Raw genomic sequence first — 20,125 nt, forward strand, 5'->3', positions numbered from 1 at the left:
CTATATTTAAATGATGTCAACAAATGTGAACTGTGATACCCATTCAGTGTGATCACAATCATAATTTTAGACAGAAAAAAAATTTGTTTTCTGTTCGTTACCCTCTACAGAATCTCATTGCGACCCCTGAGTTCATGCCTATCCCCGCATGCCATATCGAGTAGTGGGCTGTAACAAGGCCTAGTTCTGTCCACTTAGTGGGATACAGTCAGATATTACCTTACCCGTTCATAACGAGTCAGATCTGTCTCTGTCTCAAGTAAACTACACTGTAAATTAGCTACAAATTCCAAAGGAATCGATACCTTAACACTATGCCCTTGGCTCATAAGGGTTGTGGCACCTCAGTTGTTATCTTTCTATTAAGAAAAAGCACTACAGCTATATTATCATGGCGCCCAATAATACTTAACAGGCTGTCTGGGATTTCCATTGCCATCAGGTTCCTCATTAATTAATTGTGTAACGATTGCATTAATTATTAACCACTTGACTGAAACCAAGTCTGATGGTCAAAGTGAAAGGATGGAGAAATGAGATAGGCCACTAAATTTAATCCATGTATTCATCTGGATATTTCTCCAAGCACCTGCAGCAGCGCTTGTTTTTCACTATTGATTCAGCACCTGAATACTAGCTGTAGCCGTCTGTGCGTAACATTGTTTAACACCGCCACCGTTTCTCCATCATGCCAGGTAGACGATTTTCCCCGCGTAATGTCACGTCTCGTTTAGATATTGAATTTTTTAAATGTGCTATAAGAGAGGAGAACGAGTTTCACGAGCGAACGCTGGCTGGTATTGCCACAATAACGGCTGCAGTGGGGTGTGCTGTTTAGCTGTTTCCTCCTGGCAGGGTGGTTTGGAATAGCCAAAGGCAGGGCGAGGGGAAATTTGTGGTAATTGAGCATGCTCCATCTAATGGCCAGATGTTCCACTTCACTTGGGACTCTGGGATGCCATAAAGCCAGCTGTCTCCCAGCTTGGAGGAAGACATAGCGGCTTGATGCTTGCAGTCTGAGGTAGTTGCTCAGGAATGTAATAGGGAATCTACAGTTAGAAACAATATGCTGTGTGTTTCATTACTTGACTGACTGTTCCTTCAGTTTTTTGCTTTTTGTGGCAAACACTACCACATAAATTGCACTGCACGTTAAGTGTGACTGTAATTCAAATTACATTCAGAGAGTCTAATCTACATTTTAAAACCACCCCTGTTGCTTCTTCTTCTGTTCCAAAAATAATTAGTACATCAAGGGCTGGATTTGACATGATCAATACATTAACAGAGGTTCTTTCACAATGTTGTTCAAGCCTTTTGTTTGCAGTGGGGTTCATTTAGTCTTGGCCTATAGCTGGAGCACTTGTCAAATTAAATCCCCCGAATGCTCTCGGGTTTTCATTCCAGCTTTGTTCTTTGAATGCCGTTTCATGTATTATATATGAGGACTGTAAAAATCATTCATCAGATTCTTTATTGTTATTCCCTTGAAGGAGTTATATTTAACTTGTATAGGTCACAGCATTTCCTATGGAGGATATCACCTGAAGAATTATGACTTCTCTGACCCAGGTGCAAGCATTATTTATGTTAACCCTTGGCAATGGACTGGTTGAATGCCGAAGAAGAGAGGTGGGGGGAGAGTTATCTTCAAAGTCTGTCCCAATTATGAAAGCCTAAGAGAATATTAAAAATAACATCATATTGCCCTCAGTGTACATTGTTGTTATTCTTGTTGTTGTGTGTGTGTGTGTGTTTGTGTATGTGCATGTGTGTGTGCAGCAGTTGTCTGGCCAGAATAATCTAAATGCCGATAGTAGTTCTCAGAAGCAAGGAGCATTTTTCTATCAAAGACCTCACGGTTGGCACTTAACTCAAAGCAGTCTCGGCCTACTTCAGATAGTTCTGGTTTTTAATTATCTCAGTGGAGGGATGGTCTATCAGGTAAGCTTTGGAAACAAAGCTTTGCCTCACATGATTGCATGATTAATACAAATATCTCTTAATCTCGCAATTCTCACATTCAGGAAAACATAATACTAAGACCTGTCAGCTGACTCGAAGGGTGCCTGGCAAGCCGTCATCTCTGGATGATTAATTTGTCCGTAAGCCTCGGTAAATTTGATCTAAATGGTGTCTTATCGTGTAAAAACATGTTTCTCACTTTCCTCCTGTTTCCTCCTTGTGTCTCCTCTTTCTTCAGCGGGAACAACATTTATATTTGGCAAAGGAGGGGGACTCATAACGTACACCTGGCCTGCTAATGACCGGCCGAGCACGCGGACCGACCGGCTGACCGTGGGCTTCAGCACGTCTCTGAAGGACGGGATACTCGTCCGCATCGACAGCGCCGTTGGGCTGGGAGACTACGTTATGCTCCACATCGTGAGTGAAACATCTCTTAAAATGTCTGTCCGGGGGAAGGGAGATGTCTGTCCTGGGGGGATGGAGATGGGGACTTAGATACCCACCGACTTTTTGTTATCTGTGACTTTCCGTGATGGATCTTTACAAGTAAATTTAAAAAGTATATTTGGAATTCCTTCCACAGTATTTTCTGTTAACACAATGCTTAGTTTATTTTTCAAGGTTCCATGGAACTCCATTGAATTTTTTATCAGCTGAGGTGGGAACCTTTTCATTTAAAACCTCACACACTATTATAATTCTTGAAAATCTATGTTCAGTTTGTATAGTTCCCTAAATATCTGCATTTTTTTAAATTTAGGCATCAAACACTAAAATTAGTTTGAACTAGCAAAAGATCTGTAAATAACTGTTTTTTATCCAATGTTTCAGTCTTAATTTAGCACGATAATGTAGAATGCAATTATGTATTGCATTTTATTTACGTTTCCACCATTCAATCCAAATGGGAAAGTGAAAATTTGGTAATAATTAATGGCAATTTTCTTAGATCGGGGAGTATGTGAAATTATTATACAGTGAAACAGCATCTCCTCATCACAGAAACTAGCCAGCCTTTTCTGTCAAATATTATTCCTAGATATTACCTCTACTTATGACGCTTCTGAAATGTTCAGTCTCTTATTGGCTGCCAGTACTTTTTTTTTTTTACAGTGGTTCTACATCATACATCAACAGTTTACAGACGTTTATACACATTTAGCCAAGGACCAAGGCAAAATCATGGCTTGGCCTTATAAAATAGGTGGGCTGCTGCTAAAATTGTGATGTATACTCTAGCCATAACACACATTCTGTATTAATGAGCACCAGTGTAAAAATTGCACCACCTTGCTTTGGCCAATGTTCTCTCTGCTACTTTTTTTGTGCCCATATTGATCTCTGTTGCATCACTCTCCAGTTCCTATCCAAGTATAGAACAAATCCTTAAGTACTCCATGCACCAACTCATGGACCCACCGTGAAATCTTTTTTGCATGTATGTGTTCTGGGTATGTGGTTCTGGTATGGAACCGCACTCTAAAATCTAAGTTATAATACGTTGTTGGCTTTGGAGCTGTGTAATTTGGAAAATGGTTTGTTCCTTGATTGTAGCTCAAAATGGCAATTACTGGACAGGTAATTTTGGCGAATGCATGCGGCAATTTTCCTATTGTCAGGGACAAGGAAACTAAACTTTTAAAATTCAGAATTAGGTGTTTCAGCATCACTTTCAAAGTGAAACACGATGTTTTACTCAAATGCCTTCAGATGCGTCATGTCTGCCGCACATAAGAGATTTTTAGACTATAGCCCCTGAAGGGATGCGGCCATTGTCGGCCCGGGCTGTTGCTGTCGGCATATGAGCTGAGCGAGGAGAGATGGGACTTCGCAAGGAGGAGATGCACATCTTGCCTAGCCCTCCTTGGCCCTCACACTGTTTTCCAATTACTTCCTCAGACTGTCTGAAGCCCAGGCTCCCTGGTGGGAGAATGGGAGCCTGCAGTAGCTTCCTGGTGTGCCTCCGCAGCACACGCAGATACGCGGGGCGAAATGTGTCAACAAAACGTAAACGGCGTTTAACATTTGCCCCGCCATTCCCACACTCTCAGGATCGCGTGCACGCCGAACAGGATTCGCTCGCGGGCAACATTGCTCTCGCGCGCGTGAACTCGTGTTTTTCCTCTCCCTCGTCTGCGATTTTCAATAATTAAGTTGGGAATTTTTCACTAGAGTTCCCAAGAGAGGCTGCATTGTATTAACATTTCCTCTTTTAGATTGTGTTTCCAACATGTCAAAATTGATGTGTAGCTGCAGATTCCGTATTGATCCCTCTTCTGTGCCAGCGTTATCCATGAAACATTCAACACACCGCATCGCATAAGTGTGTGCCGCGCAAATTCCACCAGGTTAAAGCCTGATTACAAAAGTTTTTTTTCTAGAGTCCAAAGGTGTTGTGTGTTTTTCTGAAGGTGGATTGCTAAGTGAAAAAAAAAAGATTTTCTGTGATTTGATTTGATTTGATCTTCTTTGATTTTTTGGTGCTATGGCACATTGGACAGCACCTCAACAATAATCAGACAATCGAAAATTGGCCTTCATGTTTGTGGGAGGAAGTGGCTATCTGCTAAATAATTCAGCAAGCCTTTAATAGATATTGGCTTAGTAATTAGCCTGCTGTTTCAGGATACAAAAGAAGACATTTTTAGGCTGTTAGTCAGTGGGGGCCGGTGCTTCCTAAATAGAACAGTTCTGCGACACACCATGTTTTTATTTGTGCCTGAGAACAAAGGGTCCTGTTGGTGCAGTAATGGCACATTTAAAATTCAGTCAAGACTAATCCCTCTCTCCTGTAGGATTTCCTTTTGATTGCACACAATTTTAGCTTTGGACGGCTTTGAATACCTTTAAATTTTACCACATTACTACTATGCAGTTTCTGAGTTGTACTTTTTCAAGGACATTAATTATCTTATGTATCAGTGATATACACACACACACACACACACATACACACACACACATTTCAATTGTGTTTTTGTAGATATGACACCTTAACAGGTGCTTAACACAATGACATGCATATAACATCACATTCATTTTACCAGTAAGAACAGAAAATTGAATTGTTCAATTTGGCCAAGGCAAGGGCAACTGTAAGTGTAATTTTGATAAAGTGCATAAATGGGACATTTGTTTTTTCTGTGTCTAGGTGCAAGAGCTTTTCTTTTGAAGGGTTTTCAACTCTACTGCACAAAAAATTGTCTCAGCTAATTGGATTTGTTCACAAATTATTGACCTTGTACTTTAACGAGAAGAGAGATCAGCTAATTCCTCTTTTTGGAGAGCAGTTCCCCAATGGTCTTTTCCTACGGTTCCATCTGTCCACCAGTTTTATTGTGGCGCTCAAACCCAACCGACAGGGACCTCTTCAGCTCAGCAATAGGCAGCAGGACCAATAGCGTTTCAGCATTAGGCACCCCTCCCTCCCATGCTTTTTAGGTGTGGATGGAGATGGACTGCAGCCAGATGGACACTGAGCTGGGAAACTGAGAGAAGTGAATTGAGCCACACATGACTGCTAACCCATAATCTGAGGACCAGACATTCCCAGTTCTCTCTTTTTTATTTGCAAAAATCCATTTTCAGCCAACTCCTTTTTTTATGTGTTATAAAACGCAAAGTGGGGTTCATAATTTGTGAACAATTATATTCTTCATCATTTGGTGATTCAAGCATTTGGTGGTTTTTAAAACTATTATACATGCCTGTATTGTTTTGTCAGCCCCATTTAGCTAGCTTGTTTATGATGGTACTGTATTTATTTGATTAATTTATGTATTTTTTCTATTCTTCACACTGAATAGAGAGTACTTAGTGCAATGCAACATTGCAAACCATCCTTTAATGTGCAGCTGTGCCAATTTTGTGTACCTGTTTTGTGGTCAAAGGATCACAGCATAATGAACAAAAGTATTCTGCGTATAATTGTCTTGTATTTTGAATGGAAAATCTCCAGTATAGAAGCTGAGACAGGGTTATTAACTTCTGTTTTTATCATCCTATAGCAGCAGCAGTGGTTGTAGACTTCCTATTACTGTTTTGGTATTATAAGTACAAGTGCTAGGCTCTTGTTTTTTTATAGTAGTATTAGCGGAGCATACACGCAATGATAGTTATTATAATTCTATTATCATGCATTTTAAGTATTTCCTGTGTGCTTAATTCATGCTGTAGGACATCAAAACCCGTTTTTGTCCTCTGAGATCCTCTGACAAGCTGTACTTCAGACAAACAGAGAAGGGGTGGCAGGCCAGATTGTTGCCTACCTCCCCAGGGCTTGTAATATTAGCAAGTTCACAGTCGCTCCCTCTGGGTTCATGCAGAACATGCCATTTCACCACTAAACGTCCATCCTTTAACCTTTCCGAGCGAAACTCTCGAGCCGCACGGCGGAATAGCGTGTTGGGCACAGTCCCGGAACGGGGGAAATGTCAGCACTCGTGCCCTTCAAGCCTGCCACTTCTAAAATGGCAATCTCGATTGCGGAGCTTGCACATCAAACAAAGAAGAGGCGGTGCCGTTCGAATCACAAAATGTGAAAGTAAAAGTATGTGATGAACTGATCAGGCTGTAGCATAGAAATGGAAAATGAATGAATGCCGCTCAGACGTTGCCAGTTAATGTTGACCAGGGGCGGAGGGCCGTATCTGTTTCTGGATTTCATGCCAATTTCTTCTCTTAATTATTTATTTAGACAAATCACTATTAATTGATACTTTAGCTAAAATTTTTGATTACTTCATGAATGACAGTTGAAGACTCTTCCTGTGTCTCAACATGAAACATCTTATTGTGGTCTAATTTATGGCTAAACCAGCGTAAGCGTATTTAGTTAATTAGCTCATTTGGCCAGTGTAATTGGTGACTGTATACACATCAGCCCTGTAGAAATGGAATTTCCCACCCCTGCTTCAGGCCCTCAGTTTGTCACCATTTCTCCCTGCATCGAAAGGGAGGTTGTAACTGGCCTTCAACTGTGAATATCATTGCTGATCACAAGCTGTGTTCCAGGCAGGCTGAATGAGGAATGAAGTAATGAGGAGTTTCCAAATGAAGAGCCCAGTCAGATTACTGTACATACTGAAGTTTATTATTTTTTTACACCTATTAATCACAGGCAAAAAGTCTTCACAGTCTTTTTCAAAAGCTTTGGAAGCTAAGCGGGGAATCATCATAGGCAGAGGTCAAAGCCAGGCTGTCTGAAGTGCTGCCACAAATCCCCGGGCTGATTTTGACAGATTCCACCGTTGAAGAGTCTTCATATATCTAGAGCCACTGTTAAACTGGGCTTTGCATGCCAAACTCTGCCATCTGCTTGTGGTAAGCATTTGCCAGAACTGCTCTTGCATGAAACCCCTTTCTGCAGGAAATATTGGTGAGGTTTTCCTTTGAGGAGGAAAATAACCCCACGTTCTGTTAAATTTAACAGCTCAGCAGATACATTTAAACTTGCATACTAATTGGAAAACTTTCAGAAGAATACAGTTAAATGTATTTTTAATTTTCTCCTTTTTTCTGTAATCTATGAGCAGGGTTCCACACACCAACTGAGTTCCATATTTGTTGGAAAATGCTTTCTAGTCATTAACAGCAAAGTCTTTCACTCCTACTGCTGCACAGCATGAAATGAATTCATAATTACGGTACCATCTAAAACGTATCGGCAGATTGCAACTGCTCCATGAGTTCTGTTTCAGAAAAGTTTTCAGCTGGCTTCAAATGAGCCTTTTAAGGCCATATATATGTTGAATATGCTGTGTTATGCCTTTTGGATTGTTTTCCTCGCATTGACTGAAGACATTTTTGACATCATTGATAAAAATCTTGAAGACTGAAAATTGACCAGAATATTTGGAATTTATGTATAGTGCTAGATCAATATTAATGTTGACTTAATACTGCCAAAAGCAGAGGTCAGTTTGTGTGAATTCAGAGTCATTAAAAGGTTGCATTTCCACATATCAAAAGCAGAAAAAAAATAATAAATTGTCAAGGTACAGATGTAAAATAATTAATGTATAGTGCTACCCCAATTTTATTGGTGACTCAATACTGCCAAACGCAATCAATGGCAGAGGTCAATTTAAGTGAATTCAGAGTCATTAACAGGTTGCATTCCACATATCGACAGCAGATAAATGAACAAATTGCCAAGGTGCAGATGTTCACTGCTGTGGAACTTGTTGACTGAAATCCTATAAGAGAGAAGGATCTAAGCATGCAGAAAATCAATAGTGTTGATCCCTTTTTAATCATTCGGGACCATAACTACATGCTGCCTGTTGATTTTCAATTTTGCCTTCCATTGTTGCATCAACACGAGACGAGCAGCCCTCTCCGCTAATTCAGTTCGAAGAGGCGTAACAAAAGGTGTCATATTGCCGATGCTCATTCGTTTTACTGATCTATGAAGTGTCACTCTCACTAGCGTCTACACAAAATCTAAGGTCTAAGGTGAGAAAATACATTTCAAGTAACTCCAAAAACTGTTCAGATAGATAGATAGAGAGAGAGAGAGAGAGAGAGAGAAGGGGGTGGAGAGAGATATTCAAAGAGTTAACCCATTTCTTTCATTGTTATCTCTGGTCTGCTCATGTCCCTTGATAGGAGCTATAAAGGTACACAAGCAAAGCAACACATTAAAATCACTTTGTTAACCACCATTATCATTAACAGGACTAAATAAAGGAGATGGGGCTTAGAATTAATTACTTTGATCAATGCTTAAAGACTGCTTTCTGTGGGGTCACCTGCTCAGTTCCAGTTAGGATTATGTGCTTCTACCAACTGTTGCCCTTTGTTAATGATTTCTTTCACTTGGAGTTCCATGCTGACATCACATCATAGATTCGTTTTTCTTGTGAAGCATCAGAAAGTTCAAACAATCAGCAACAATCACCACTCGTTCAAAGTCTGCATGGAATTTTTAGACATGTTCTTGTGTGTTATCTGGATGAGCAATGCCTTTTGTTCACTGCCTGTAGTATTTATCTTTATACCTGACAATACAAACCATTTAATGTCTACATAAGTGTAAAAATGTAAAGGGTTTTTTGAGCTTCTATGTTGTGCCATTTTAGAATTTTGGTTTGCTGTTGTTTGGCTTCTTACCACCACACAGTGCCTGATGAGACGGCTTTATTGTTTTAATACCCTTAATATAGATGAGTGACTGCCACGTTTAATATTGGATCAGTGTTGTTCTATTGCTTCAGTTAGGTTGCCGACCCAGCACGCCATTGAGAAAACGTTGACACGCTCCATTTCAAAAAGTGGGCAAGTACTGACGCAGAACAGTGGCCTGTCGGGGGACACTTGAGAGGGTGTGCCAGCGCCTTTGAGTAACAAGGAATAAGTAGTTCTGCTGGGGCTCCTTTGGAGGTTCCGTAAACCCATAAAACGCCAGTGTGCCGCGCATGGCACTGAGGGCCCGTGAAAATGTCACTCCCCTGTAGTGCGCACACGTGTGCCGTGAGCCGCACGCACAGGCCATTCTGCTCTTTCATTTAAATTTGTGACTTCACAGAATCGCTAGCGTCCCCGACGGACACGCGGGGCTGCTTGAAACTTGTTCACACTTTGACCTAATCCAGATAAGCGCCCTCATAATCCTGATGGGCCACTGGCGCTCGGCAACTGAAAACCCGGCAACAATTTGAATTCATTGAGCTTTTTAATGGAGCTCATTTACTTTCAGGCCCAGGAGACCAGCCTGAAAAAAATAAACTGTGTGATGAAAGGTTGTTTAAAAATTCATTGATAATTCGGAAGACATGCACACTCACACCCGTACACTTTCATTTTTACATTATCAGCGCATAACCTCACAAATCAGAACACAGGGCACAATTCCTCTGTGATAGAAATTACAATTATCATAAGAAAAAAAACTTTAAAATCTGAATTTAAGTCATCTAAATAATTTCTACACATTTTCTCTGGAATAAGGTGTTTATTGTTCCATGTACCAACACAGCATTATGAATTAGGGATGTGGGATTATGAGTTTAATTGTTTTTAGCAAGTTTTCATACATACAAAATCACAACAGCAAAAAACTTAATATAGTTTTTTGCCTAAAAATGTTCAAAATAAACTTATTTGTATTTATAATTTTGTAGATATAAATAAGGGCGGCATGGTGGTGCAGTGGGTAGCACTGTCACCTCACCCTCCTGGGTTCGAATCCAGCCAGGGCCTTTCTGTGTAGAGTTTGCATGTTCTCCCCGTGTCCATGTGGGTTTCCTCTGGGTACTCCAGTTTCTTCGCACAGTCCGAAGACATGCAAGTAGGTTAATTGGAGACTCTAAATTGGCCATAGATATAAGTGTGTGAGTGAATGGTGAGTGAACGCTGTGTGTGCCATGCGATATATTGGCAGCCTATCCATCACAACTTTCATTACGTATTAAGGTGCAGAATAATTCACTACATAGATATGCAACACATTGTCCTGCAGATTTTTCAGTTATTTTAATTTGTACTTGTCCAACACTAAAATAAAACATGTTCATAAAACTGAATGGTGAAGGCATATAACACATTTACCAACCAAGTGCTTGTCTTGCATTACATGGGCTTTGTTTTATGATTTACAGATCTGTGGGCTGTTTAACAGCAAATTAGGACATGCAAGCTAACATCTGTGAAATGCGATCACTTTGTTTTTGGTGTGTTTCATGAAGAAATCACAATTTCATTCCACCAACACATCTCTCAAAAGCTTACAACAGAAATGTAATGCCTATCAGCCAATCATTTTTATTCCCCTACCTACTTTGTTTCCTTGACAATGGTAATTGCGAAAAATCCTGTTAACAGCAAATATGTTGGTAGTGTAGGATAATGGGCAAGGAACCGGTCTTATAACCTAAAGTCTGTGGGTTCGGTTCTTGGCTAGGGCACTGCCCTTGAGCAAGGTACTTAACTTGCACTGCTCCAGTACATATCCAGCTGTATAAATTGATGTAATGTAAATGCCATGTAAAAAGTTGTGTAAGTTGCTCAGGATAAGAGCGTCTGCCAAACGACTGTAATGTAAAAATATGTCCAAGTAGCTGAACATAACCTAGTTTCATCTAGGAACAAAGTAATTTCATTTTCAATAATGACAACCCATATGAAATGTTCAAGGAATGACGAAGGAAATTCCCACATGCTCATTCATTTAATGGCATCCAATGGCTTAGTATTCACGTTACGTAACATTATGAGGGCTAGTGGGTGGCTCATCCTGCTAAAGCACGGTTCTGTTGCATGGATGGGCTTCCTGATACTGCATGGCTCTCTACTGACTCCCTCTGGTCAATCAGGCGCCCGCAGTCTGCTTGCTGAAGCTGCACATGAAGTGTATTCTCCGGCTCATGACTACAAGCTTGGCTTCTGAGTTGTGGTATGGGAAAAGAAGCAGCTGGTAACATGACTTGTCTACACTCTCCCGCATCAGCTGTGGAGATTACAGCGTGGGAACGTCTGTTAGATGATAGTGCATTCGAAACCGGAGAGTGGAAAAGGCCTTAAAAATTGAGGTTAAGCTAGATATTCAGGGAAACAATGTTAACGTGTTCAAATAAAAACATATTTAATGAATGCTGTTTCCTTGTCATCTAAACATTTAACACATAGGAATAAAAAATAGAACAGTCTCTTATAACTAGACTTATTTCACCGTTCCATAATGAACTCAGCCATGTGCACAGTTACTAGCAACATGGTGCATGTGATACCAGCAGATTTATTTATGAATGGCAGATGACAAAGCTATCTTGAAATGCGTTTACATGAAAATCTACGGTGAAGAGGTTTTGTATAATGAGACACCCTTGTACCGATTCCTAAACAGGATGATAAAATTGAGAATGAATGTTTCTTCATTATTATTATTATTATTAGTATTATTAGCAGCAGCAGCAGCAGCTCTCAAATCATATGTTGATTTATTTTTCCAACCCAAAATGTAATTTTTGTCATGTGTAATGAGTCACTGTTTTGTACCATTATATACTGAAGAATGTTTTGATTGGAAATTCTGCCTGCACCACCCACAGAGCCACAACATATCTGACCTTTCACAACTGAAATGGATGTGCATGCGCACGGATGGCTACATCTACCTCATGCCAATCCTCTGCTCCTCTTATAAAGACCAGGCTTCATTATGCAAATTGTTTAATCACCCATCTCCGCATTGGGGGCCTGATATTTATATAACTGAGTGTTGTCATTTTCTGGAATATTTGCTTTACAAAACAGCAGCATTTAGAAAGAAAAAAAAATTGGAGTGGCCAATGAGGGAGGCCATTGAACAGAGGGTAATTACACATGCGGTTGAAGCGCGATCACTCGGCGTTGCAGGAAATCAGAGGGAGAAGCTTCAGCAAGCAGGATGCGCACATAAAGCCTAATGTGAAGGGTTTGCATGTGCTGTTTGTACATAAACATCACAATACAAACCACAGCCATTCCACTCACAACTGATGGGCAGCACTGCATGTGTGAAACCAGAAGGCCTTGGGAATATAATAAAGACAAAGCTCTCTCAAGAACTGAAGGAGTCGATGGGTTTAGTCTGTTGCCAGGATAATAGAACAACATTATGAAAAGAGCTGGACATAATGTATGGTCTTGGTGATTGGTGGATTCTTTTTGACTCCACGTCTGGCTCAATGGGTATTAGCAGGAAGTAACTTGGAAGGAATGAGTAACTGTGGCTTTTTTGCTCTGTTAGCATTTTTGGTGATTTGTGATTGGTGTAGTCCATTTGCAATCATAGCAATTCTGCATTCTCCAATCAACTGAAACATCTTCCTCAATTTGAGAATCATCATTCATACATTTTAACATCAGCAAATTTTATTCAGGAAAATATATTTGTTTCAAAATGAGAGGGTCTACCTGAATAGTAAGAATGTCAAATTCAGGAAAAAGTTGAATAGTTTTTAGTTTTATAGTATTCCCTATGTAAGAAATACAACATATATAAACATGTGTGATGTAATTAAGTATATTTTATATCAGTTAATATATTTTGGGATATAACTAAACATTATTTAACAAAGTATTGAACTAATCTTTTTTTTTTTTTTTGTATGGCACTCTGTTCTAAGCACAGCTTCACATGGCACTAAATAATATTAGCCAGGAATCTGACAGGGGATTTATGTTGCAAGTGCAATGAATACCATTGTCTGCTTGATACTCTTCACTTTAATTTAAAAGAAAAGAAAAACCTTGTAGGTAATTGAAATCACATTCTAGACAACTGAGCAATGGAAGTCCTGGGGAACGAAGGAGTTTTTAACAGTGTGGGCAAGTTATCAAATCCATCTTTCTGAGAATCCATTCCACATATGAGAAGCTGTTGTTTTGTGTGTTTGTGTACGTGTGCAGAACATTTTAAAGTAGAGTCATACAGTTGAACAATGCATGTAAGTCATACACTATGAGCGATGCAGTCACTTTTAATTCTATGTAGGAGGAAAAAATGGCATGTCTGATATACTTCACAATGGTTTCAGAATGTGCAAGTCTTTCCTTTGACTTCCCTTCTTTCACTAAGGTTTTAAACTGCAATAAATTATTCCAGGTTGTGTATGTACTGTTTTACTTAATGCAATTACATTTAATGACTAGTTAAGTGTAAAGGGAACAATCTTTGAGTCAGTGTACAAAATTTAAGGGGGAGGAATATACATTAAACAGAATAAATGAATACTACCTCCTGAGGCTCTTTTAGTTTTGCTATGGTGGTCAGATCAATTATTAAGATCTATGGTTGTTATTTCAAAGTAAGATATTGTGGTTGCCTGCCTTCCAGGCTATCATTATATGTCTGGAAACATGGGCAGCAGCAAGACTCCAACTAGACACATTAGTTCATTTTAGAGAGCATTAAACCGTCATTGCAGTCTCAGTGCCTGGGCATTTAAAAACCACATGAAGAGAGGGGACCAGACCAAACATTACCCATTTCCATGGCTTATCCTTCTCCAAGGGATTCTGCTTTAATCCCATTACCTTTGATTTATGAATCAATATTTCAGAGCTTAATTTTAGCATCTAGTGCTGTTTGAAAACCAAAAGTCTCCCCCTCACTGGAAACTCGTCATCAAGACAGGATCTGCCCCCTCGAAACTCGGTCTCTGATCATCAGGCTCTGAACCTGAAGAGGGAAAGGCCCCTTGGCACCTTCTACAGCATGATTAATTAAATCAATTTAGGATAAAGTCATAATTTCGTGTTCCCGCTTTCAAGAATGGTTGGGATAACTTAGCCCCAAGGCTCCTGTGTGGCTACAGCGGGAAACAGCAGCAGGGTAATTCAATCCCCCCAAGGTATTTTTGATGTGGAAGTGCTTTAAATTGGCCGGCGGTTGAAAGCTGATAAATGTGAGCCATGTTTGAAATGCAGCAGGATCAGGGCCTGATGTGAAATGAAGAACACGGATGCCCATGAAGGTCATACTGATCAGACCCCATTGATCTCAGGGTCTTGCCTCGGTCGGGGAAACCCACGGTTGATAATATACGCTATTGGCTGCTGTTTCCGCAATGTTTCTCAAGATGGGGTTACATTTCATCGCATAATCGGCTTCACTTGTCTCTTCTCCTCGACGTTGATAAAACGGGAAAATCTTGCCCTACGTTCTGTATGATACTGTATGTGCAACATTCCAGCCCTGCGGAAAATGACATTAATACTTTCTACACACATATGGCGAGGATTTTGTTGATGTTAACACTTACATACTAAAACATTAGGTTTGTTAACACCTGCTAAAATATTAGTACAATGATTCTGTCACTGCACTGTGTAGTACAGAGACAGAATTTTCATACTAATATTTTGTCAGATCTATTATGAATCATGACAGAAATAATCATGTAATGATAACAGAAATAACATATGCTGAAAATTCTGTTACTGGCAGCATGGTGAAGGACATTTGGGGATTGCATCATTTATAAAACCAGCTTGGCAGCTTTAAATATGACATTTTCATAGCCGGTGCAGAGGAGAGGGAGGCAATCTGTTGTCAAAGAAAGATTTGTCTTGGCTCATCTCTAATTTAATAGGAACTGACCGGGGTCTGGTTATTTAACCTATGTTTATAATGTATGCATCGCTTCTGCTGAAAAGTTATGTGTTACGTCCACTCTGGGACTTTGTGCAAGTATTTGCATACACATTAAAAGAGAGGAATAAGTAATACATGATCATGTTAAACTAACAATCGGCTCATAAAAGTCCAGGATAATCTGTGCTTGTTCATTTCATGTAGAAATGAAGAATGTATGTGTGTGTGTGTGTGTGTGTGTGCCCATGTGTTTGTTTGTCTGTTTGTTTATGTCCACCAGTGTTTTATCTTCTTTAGCGTCAGAACAAAAACAAGAGGTATGTGGCAAGCATTACATGGGGATGATAGCAACATGGTGGTTTAGTAGTGGTTTAGCTGTTATCACACCCTGAAAAATTATTAGGTATGAGTCCCAATCTTATTTATTTATTAATTTATGTAGTTACCCATCCAGTTTTTTTTCTCTCTGTGATGCATGCGTCATATACTCAATCAAGAAGAAAATGTATTCATTTCAAAGCATGAAAATGACTGTGCATTTTGCTTTTGCCGTAGAAACGGTAATTGTACATGGTCTGAAAATTGCACTCTCTCTGGTTCTTCCCCTGCAATTCAGTAACTGTGGGTCTTTACCGAAATCAGGCAGGCAATATGTTCATTTGTAATGCCCTTCTAATAGAGCTGGGCCCCCAAATGCGTTAAGAGTTTGGAGAGCAGGATGGTTTGTGGCCAAAAACAACAAAAATCTGGGCTGCAGTACTCATATGTTCTGTCGATGTACTCCACATTTTGCTGAAGGCTAATATTGGTGTAAATTACCTGGAAAAACACTAGCATAGTACACTGTGCATCAAATACACACTGTAATCAGGCCAAAGTATTCAGGTAACTCCCTATATTAACATGATCAATAAGGATCAGATTCCACAGCAGAATCATTGCCTAATGTTGAAAAATTGTATCAATAACTAGAGTTTGCTTCCATGTTGATAATACATGAGGAAGACAATTTCTTTGATGTGCTTTTTTCGTTTAAGTCATATTTGTAACCTGTAGCCTTTCACAGATCGTACATGTGGCCAGCCCGTTAAGTAGTTCCATGTAGTAGCCTATACTGACATGATCCTGACATTTTGATTTGTGTCGAGACACTGAGTAATATCTAATCAGAAGCATTAGATCAAAGTAAACATCTCATAGTATACAAACATGACAATATACTGTAATTCCACGACGAGTATGATGCCTGAACAGACAAAGCACTTATTCACCTCCTATAGGACTGTGACAGCCTACATACTGTTTGCCAGTTAATTGCATCTCACATAGGCTAATTGAGAAATATTTCTGTAAATTAGTGAAACAGATGTCACTTCATATTAACTGAGTTATTGTTTTCCAATGTTCACATTGAAAAACAATTATTTACCACCGTAACATCTGAAATGAAATTTTTTGGTAATAAATACAGTCTTTGAAAATGGTTGGTTGAATAAATTAATTCATGCATATTCACATACTGAAATAATGGTCACTGCCATTCTTATAAATGTCTGTTTAGAGTCCTGTTTGTTTAAGCAACATTCATGTACAAGCAAATAAACTGCCGAATTGTCGAATTTGTCTGTAGAATGAGCCCAAAAACTCCGTTGTCCACTGTAGGCACTCTGGCCTTCGGGTATGGCACTGTGTGTAATAATAACCTACTGAACCACACACAAATTGGACTAAATAGGCTATGTTGCATAACTGGGGAAATTCAAAGCTCCGACGGTATTCGGTCGATTTGCCCTACCTCGAAATGTCCGGTTTCGCAAATTTGTAGTAATTTCTATCAATCTTTGATGTGCGCTTGTGCAATACCCCTTGGTAGGAGAACTCGATAGGTATGATGAAATGCCAGAACACCTGTTTTCTCCACTTTCTAAAGTCTGGATACCATTAGGTTCTGTGGGATCTCTGTGGGCGTGATCACAATAATATCTTCTAGAATAATAATAAAAATTATTATTATTATTATTATTATTATTATAAAAAGAAGAAGAGGAGGATAAATGATTTGATGTCAGGAGCTAAACATTATGCACTGAACAAGCCCTGGCATTTGAGTGATTTGGTATCACTACTGTTCTACACAGGGTTCAGTTCCTGACAATAGCGTCTAAGTTTCACCATCGTACAAAGCTGCCCCGTCCACAATTTGCAGGAGTGCTGCCCATGATGGAGCGGATGGGCACAGATATGTTAAAAATTTTATTCACTTAACTAAATGTGAGAACGGGGCATCATGCACGCATTATGGGCTAGTTTCTAATGGGCTTTCACGTGCTGATGATCACTGACTCATGTGAAACTATCAAAAGGCATTGATTCAATTAGTGAGTCAACTGACAACATGATCACTCTACCCATTTTGAGATTTATGAAGCATCTCTTCCATCTCACACTTAAACCCAATTACATATATTTTTTTAAAATCACTGATGTAAATGCAGTGCACAGACAGCTTGCTATCTATCGTTAGCTTTAAGTGCATTTTGGTCCTCGCTGCTTAACAAGCATGCTATGATGAATTTTCACTCCAAATAAAAATTGGTAGCATCTCATAAAAATCTAAATGCATTGAATGATCTTTCTAAAAGTGCATGAAAGTCTCCATTTTGGCCCGTGGGAACCTGTACGACAGGAAGGATATTTGCATGCAGAAAATGGGCATCAGGCTGAATAGCAAGTTCCATATCATAGAGGTGGTAAAGCCTGGGCAAAGACTAGAATGTCATCTACCTTTCCCTGGTGTTGTGAGGGGGATCAGGGCATTTTTTTGTTTGTTTGTTTTTAAATAATGGTACACACAGATCTCTGTGCAGTTTGTGGTGATTTAGGCGGCAAGTTGCATACTTAAGTTCTGTCCCTTCCTACACGTACGACCATTAAACAATCAAGTCCTCTGAAAAGGTAGGGTATAAATACAAGTCTAGCCAGGCATACTGTGTAATAACTACTGTTCGGATCATGTTTGAAGTTTAAGTAGTTCAGTTTTTCACCAGCTTTTATTTCACGCTGACCCTTCATCAAGTTTTTTCTCCCCAACTGCATTCTCTTGGCTTATAATGTTAGCATGTGAATTATAATCAAGACTCCCTGCCTGGCTTTCTTTGAAATTCCTAAATTAATCAGGTGCAAAAACTTCCATTGGCATAGGAGGCTGAGGGTCTAAGCAATTGAGATAAGTAATGTACTGTACCAAAGCCACCAGAAACAGTCTCAACTTTAAGAGAAGTTCTCATATTGAAAGAAAACGCTCTTGCAAATGCCTGCACAATGCATGTTTGTTGACAAATATAAATTATGAATTTATAATCCTGATGGTTTGTATTGAAAATCATCCAGCATTCTTTATGCATTCAAACCTCCAATCAGAAAAGAATGAGCACCTTTGTGAAAGACGCACTGCCAGCTATCTGTAGGATTCGGTTATGATTGTGGCACATTTCTGCAGTCTTTCACTGCTTTGTCTTCGCCTGGCACCTTTCATTGCCACTTACACTGACACCGGATGATAACTTTTCTGATGCACCCCAGGATATCTGGGTCTTTGTCAGATAATAGACCCTCCCAGCCTTAGTTATTGTCATAAATCCTTGACACATGTACACGTACACAGGAATAAAAAAAAAAATGTATTGATTTTCCATGGAAATGCTCATAAATCCTGCCTCTCTGACAGTGATGCTATGAGCCGACATTCGTGGTCCTCCATGCAGGGGATCCACCCGGTCCATCCTGTTTGGTAAATGGCGCCCCTCGCCGCTCCCTTGGCTGGCCAGCCAGCCAGCCAGGCACCCCATCAGGTAATTGCACTGCCTGGCTCCTGCATTGATCTGGAGCCAGTTAAGGCAGGCTATTGTGAAGTGAAATATTTAGGTCACCAGACTGTACACAGTAGAGAAGGCTCTTCAAATCTGTCTTCAAAGCCGCCGTGTAAGAATAACTTCTGTTAAAGTGGAGAGAAGGCCATGATGTCATTTCTGAAAGAGCTTGAGGTGTTTTCGAATGCAGGATTTTATTTATTTATTTATTTATTCTTCAAATGCTTTCAGATGTGAGCTGAGGGAAAAAGCACGCATCTTTGCTGTGACTTGTGGATTTCATGTGTTTTGCTGAAGCAGTGTGAGAAAATTCATTTACGAGAAAAAGTGGATATTTGTGGATTTTACGTGGGACCAACATTGTTTGTGAATAAGAAAAATCATTGCGGTAGATGTTCTTTATGTACCTGCTGTTTTTACAAAGAAAAGGGTCCAAAGTGTTTTGTTGTATCTTGATTATGTCTTTCTTATGAAAAAAATAATTAGAACATTTGTGTTGTAGGGCATTACAATAATCTGAGGCCATTTAAATATATAGATCTCAAGGAGATGTAGCTAATAGCCCTGGACTTAAAGGTTCAGGAAACTTGATTCAAACTGTAGTTATTTTCTCAAGAAGTGACAATTGATTGTTTTCTTAATATTTCTTTAAAGTTTTTAATCTAATTATAACCATTAAATTTTAAACACTTTTAAATTATTGTGACCTTTTCTGCAGACAAGGACAGGGTGGGCATGTATCCTGTGCTCATTAACATTCATATCTATAAGACACGTCATATGCAAACCATCCCTCATCGCTAGCTAGGTTAGAGCCGGTTCGAGCAGTAACCTAATACTACCAGACAAAATGAAAGAAAGCAACATAATCTAGGCTTTTCCATTGTATAGTTAAACCTGAAGATCATTCAACGTGTAATATTGTTGTAACACTGAGCTACTGTACAAAGATTGACATTTATGGTTATAATTTTTAATAATCACTATACAATCAATCAGTTCATATGTAAAACCTCTGGAAATGTAACATTCCTGAACTCCTATTTTCAGAGTTAGTTCAGCTGTATTTGTTTTCTTCTTTGAAAATTCTGTAAGAATCAAAAATATCCTTCATTGCATATAAAACAGCCCGGGGCAATTGAAAGCATCCACTAAAACTAAAAAAGTCAACTATCACTTTAAGACAAGCAAACAGAAACGGACAGTGAGC

The 20,125-nt window shown here is 39.4% G+C and overlaps 1 protein-coding gene across 25 annotated transcripts in view; it reads left to right on the top strand.

Annotated features, from left to right (window-relative positions):
* The window catches only part of nrxn3a (neurexin 3a), a 317,098-nt gene that overhangs the window by 230,716 nt on the left and 66,257 nt on the right, over positions 1 to 20,125 (top strand). For all 25 annotated transcript variants that reach the window (XR_004765382.1, XR_004765386.1, XM_035418878.1 and 22 more), the window contains one exon: positions 2,204 to 2,385. Coding sequence is in view for 23 of the 25 variants with exons in the window: in XM_035418878.1 (XP_035274769.1) it covers positions 2,204 to 2,385 (182 nt within the window). In the remaining 2 variants the exon portion in view is untranslated. The remainder of the gene's footprint in view (positions 1 to 2,203; positions 2,386 to 20,125) is intronic.

This window comes from Anguilla anguilla, chromosome 1 (assembly GCF_013347855.1).
Source record: "Anguilla anguilla isolate fAngAng1 chromosome 1, fAngAng1.pri, whole genome shotgun sequence".
In the NCBI taxonomy this organism is placed as follows: domain Eukaryota; kingdom Metazoa; phylum Chordata; class Actinopteri; order Anguilliformes; family Anguillidae; genus Anguilla; species Anguilla anguilla.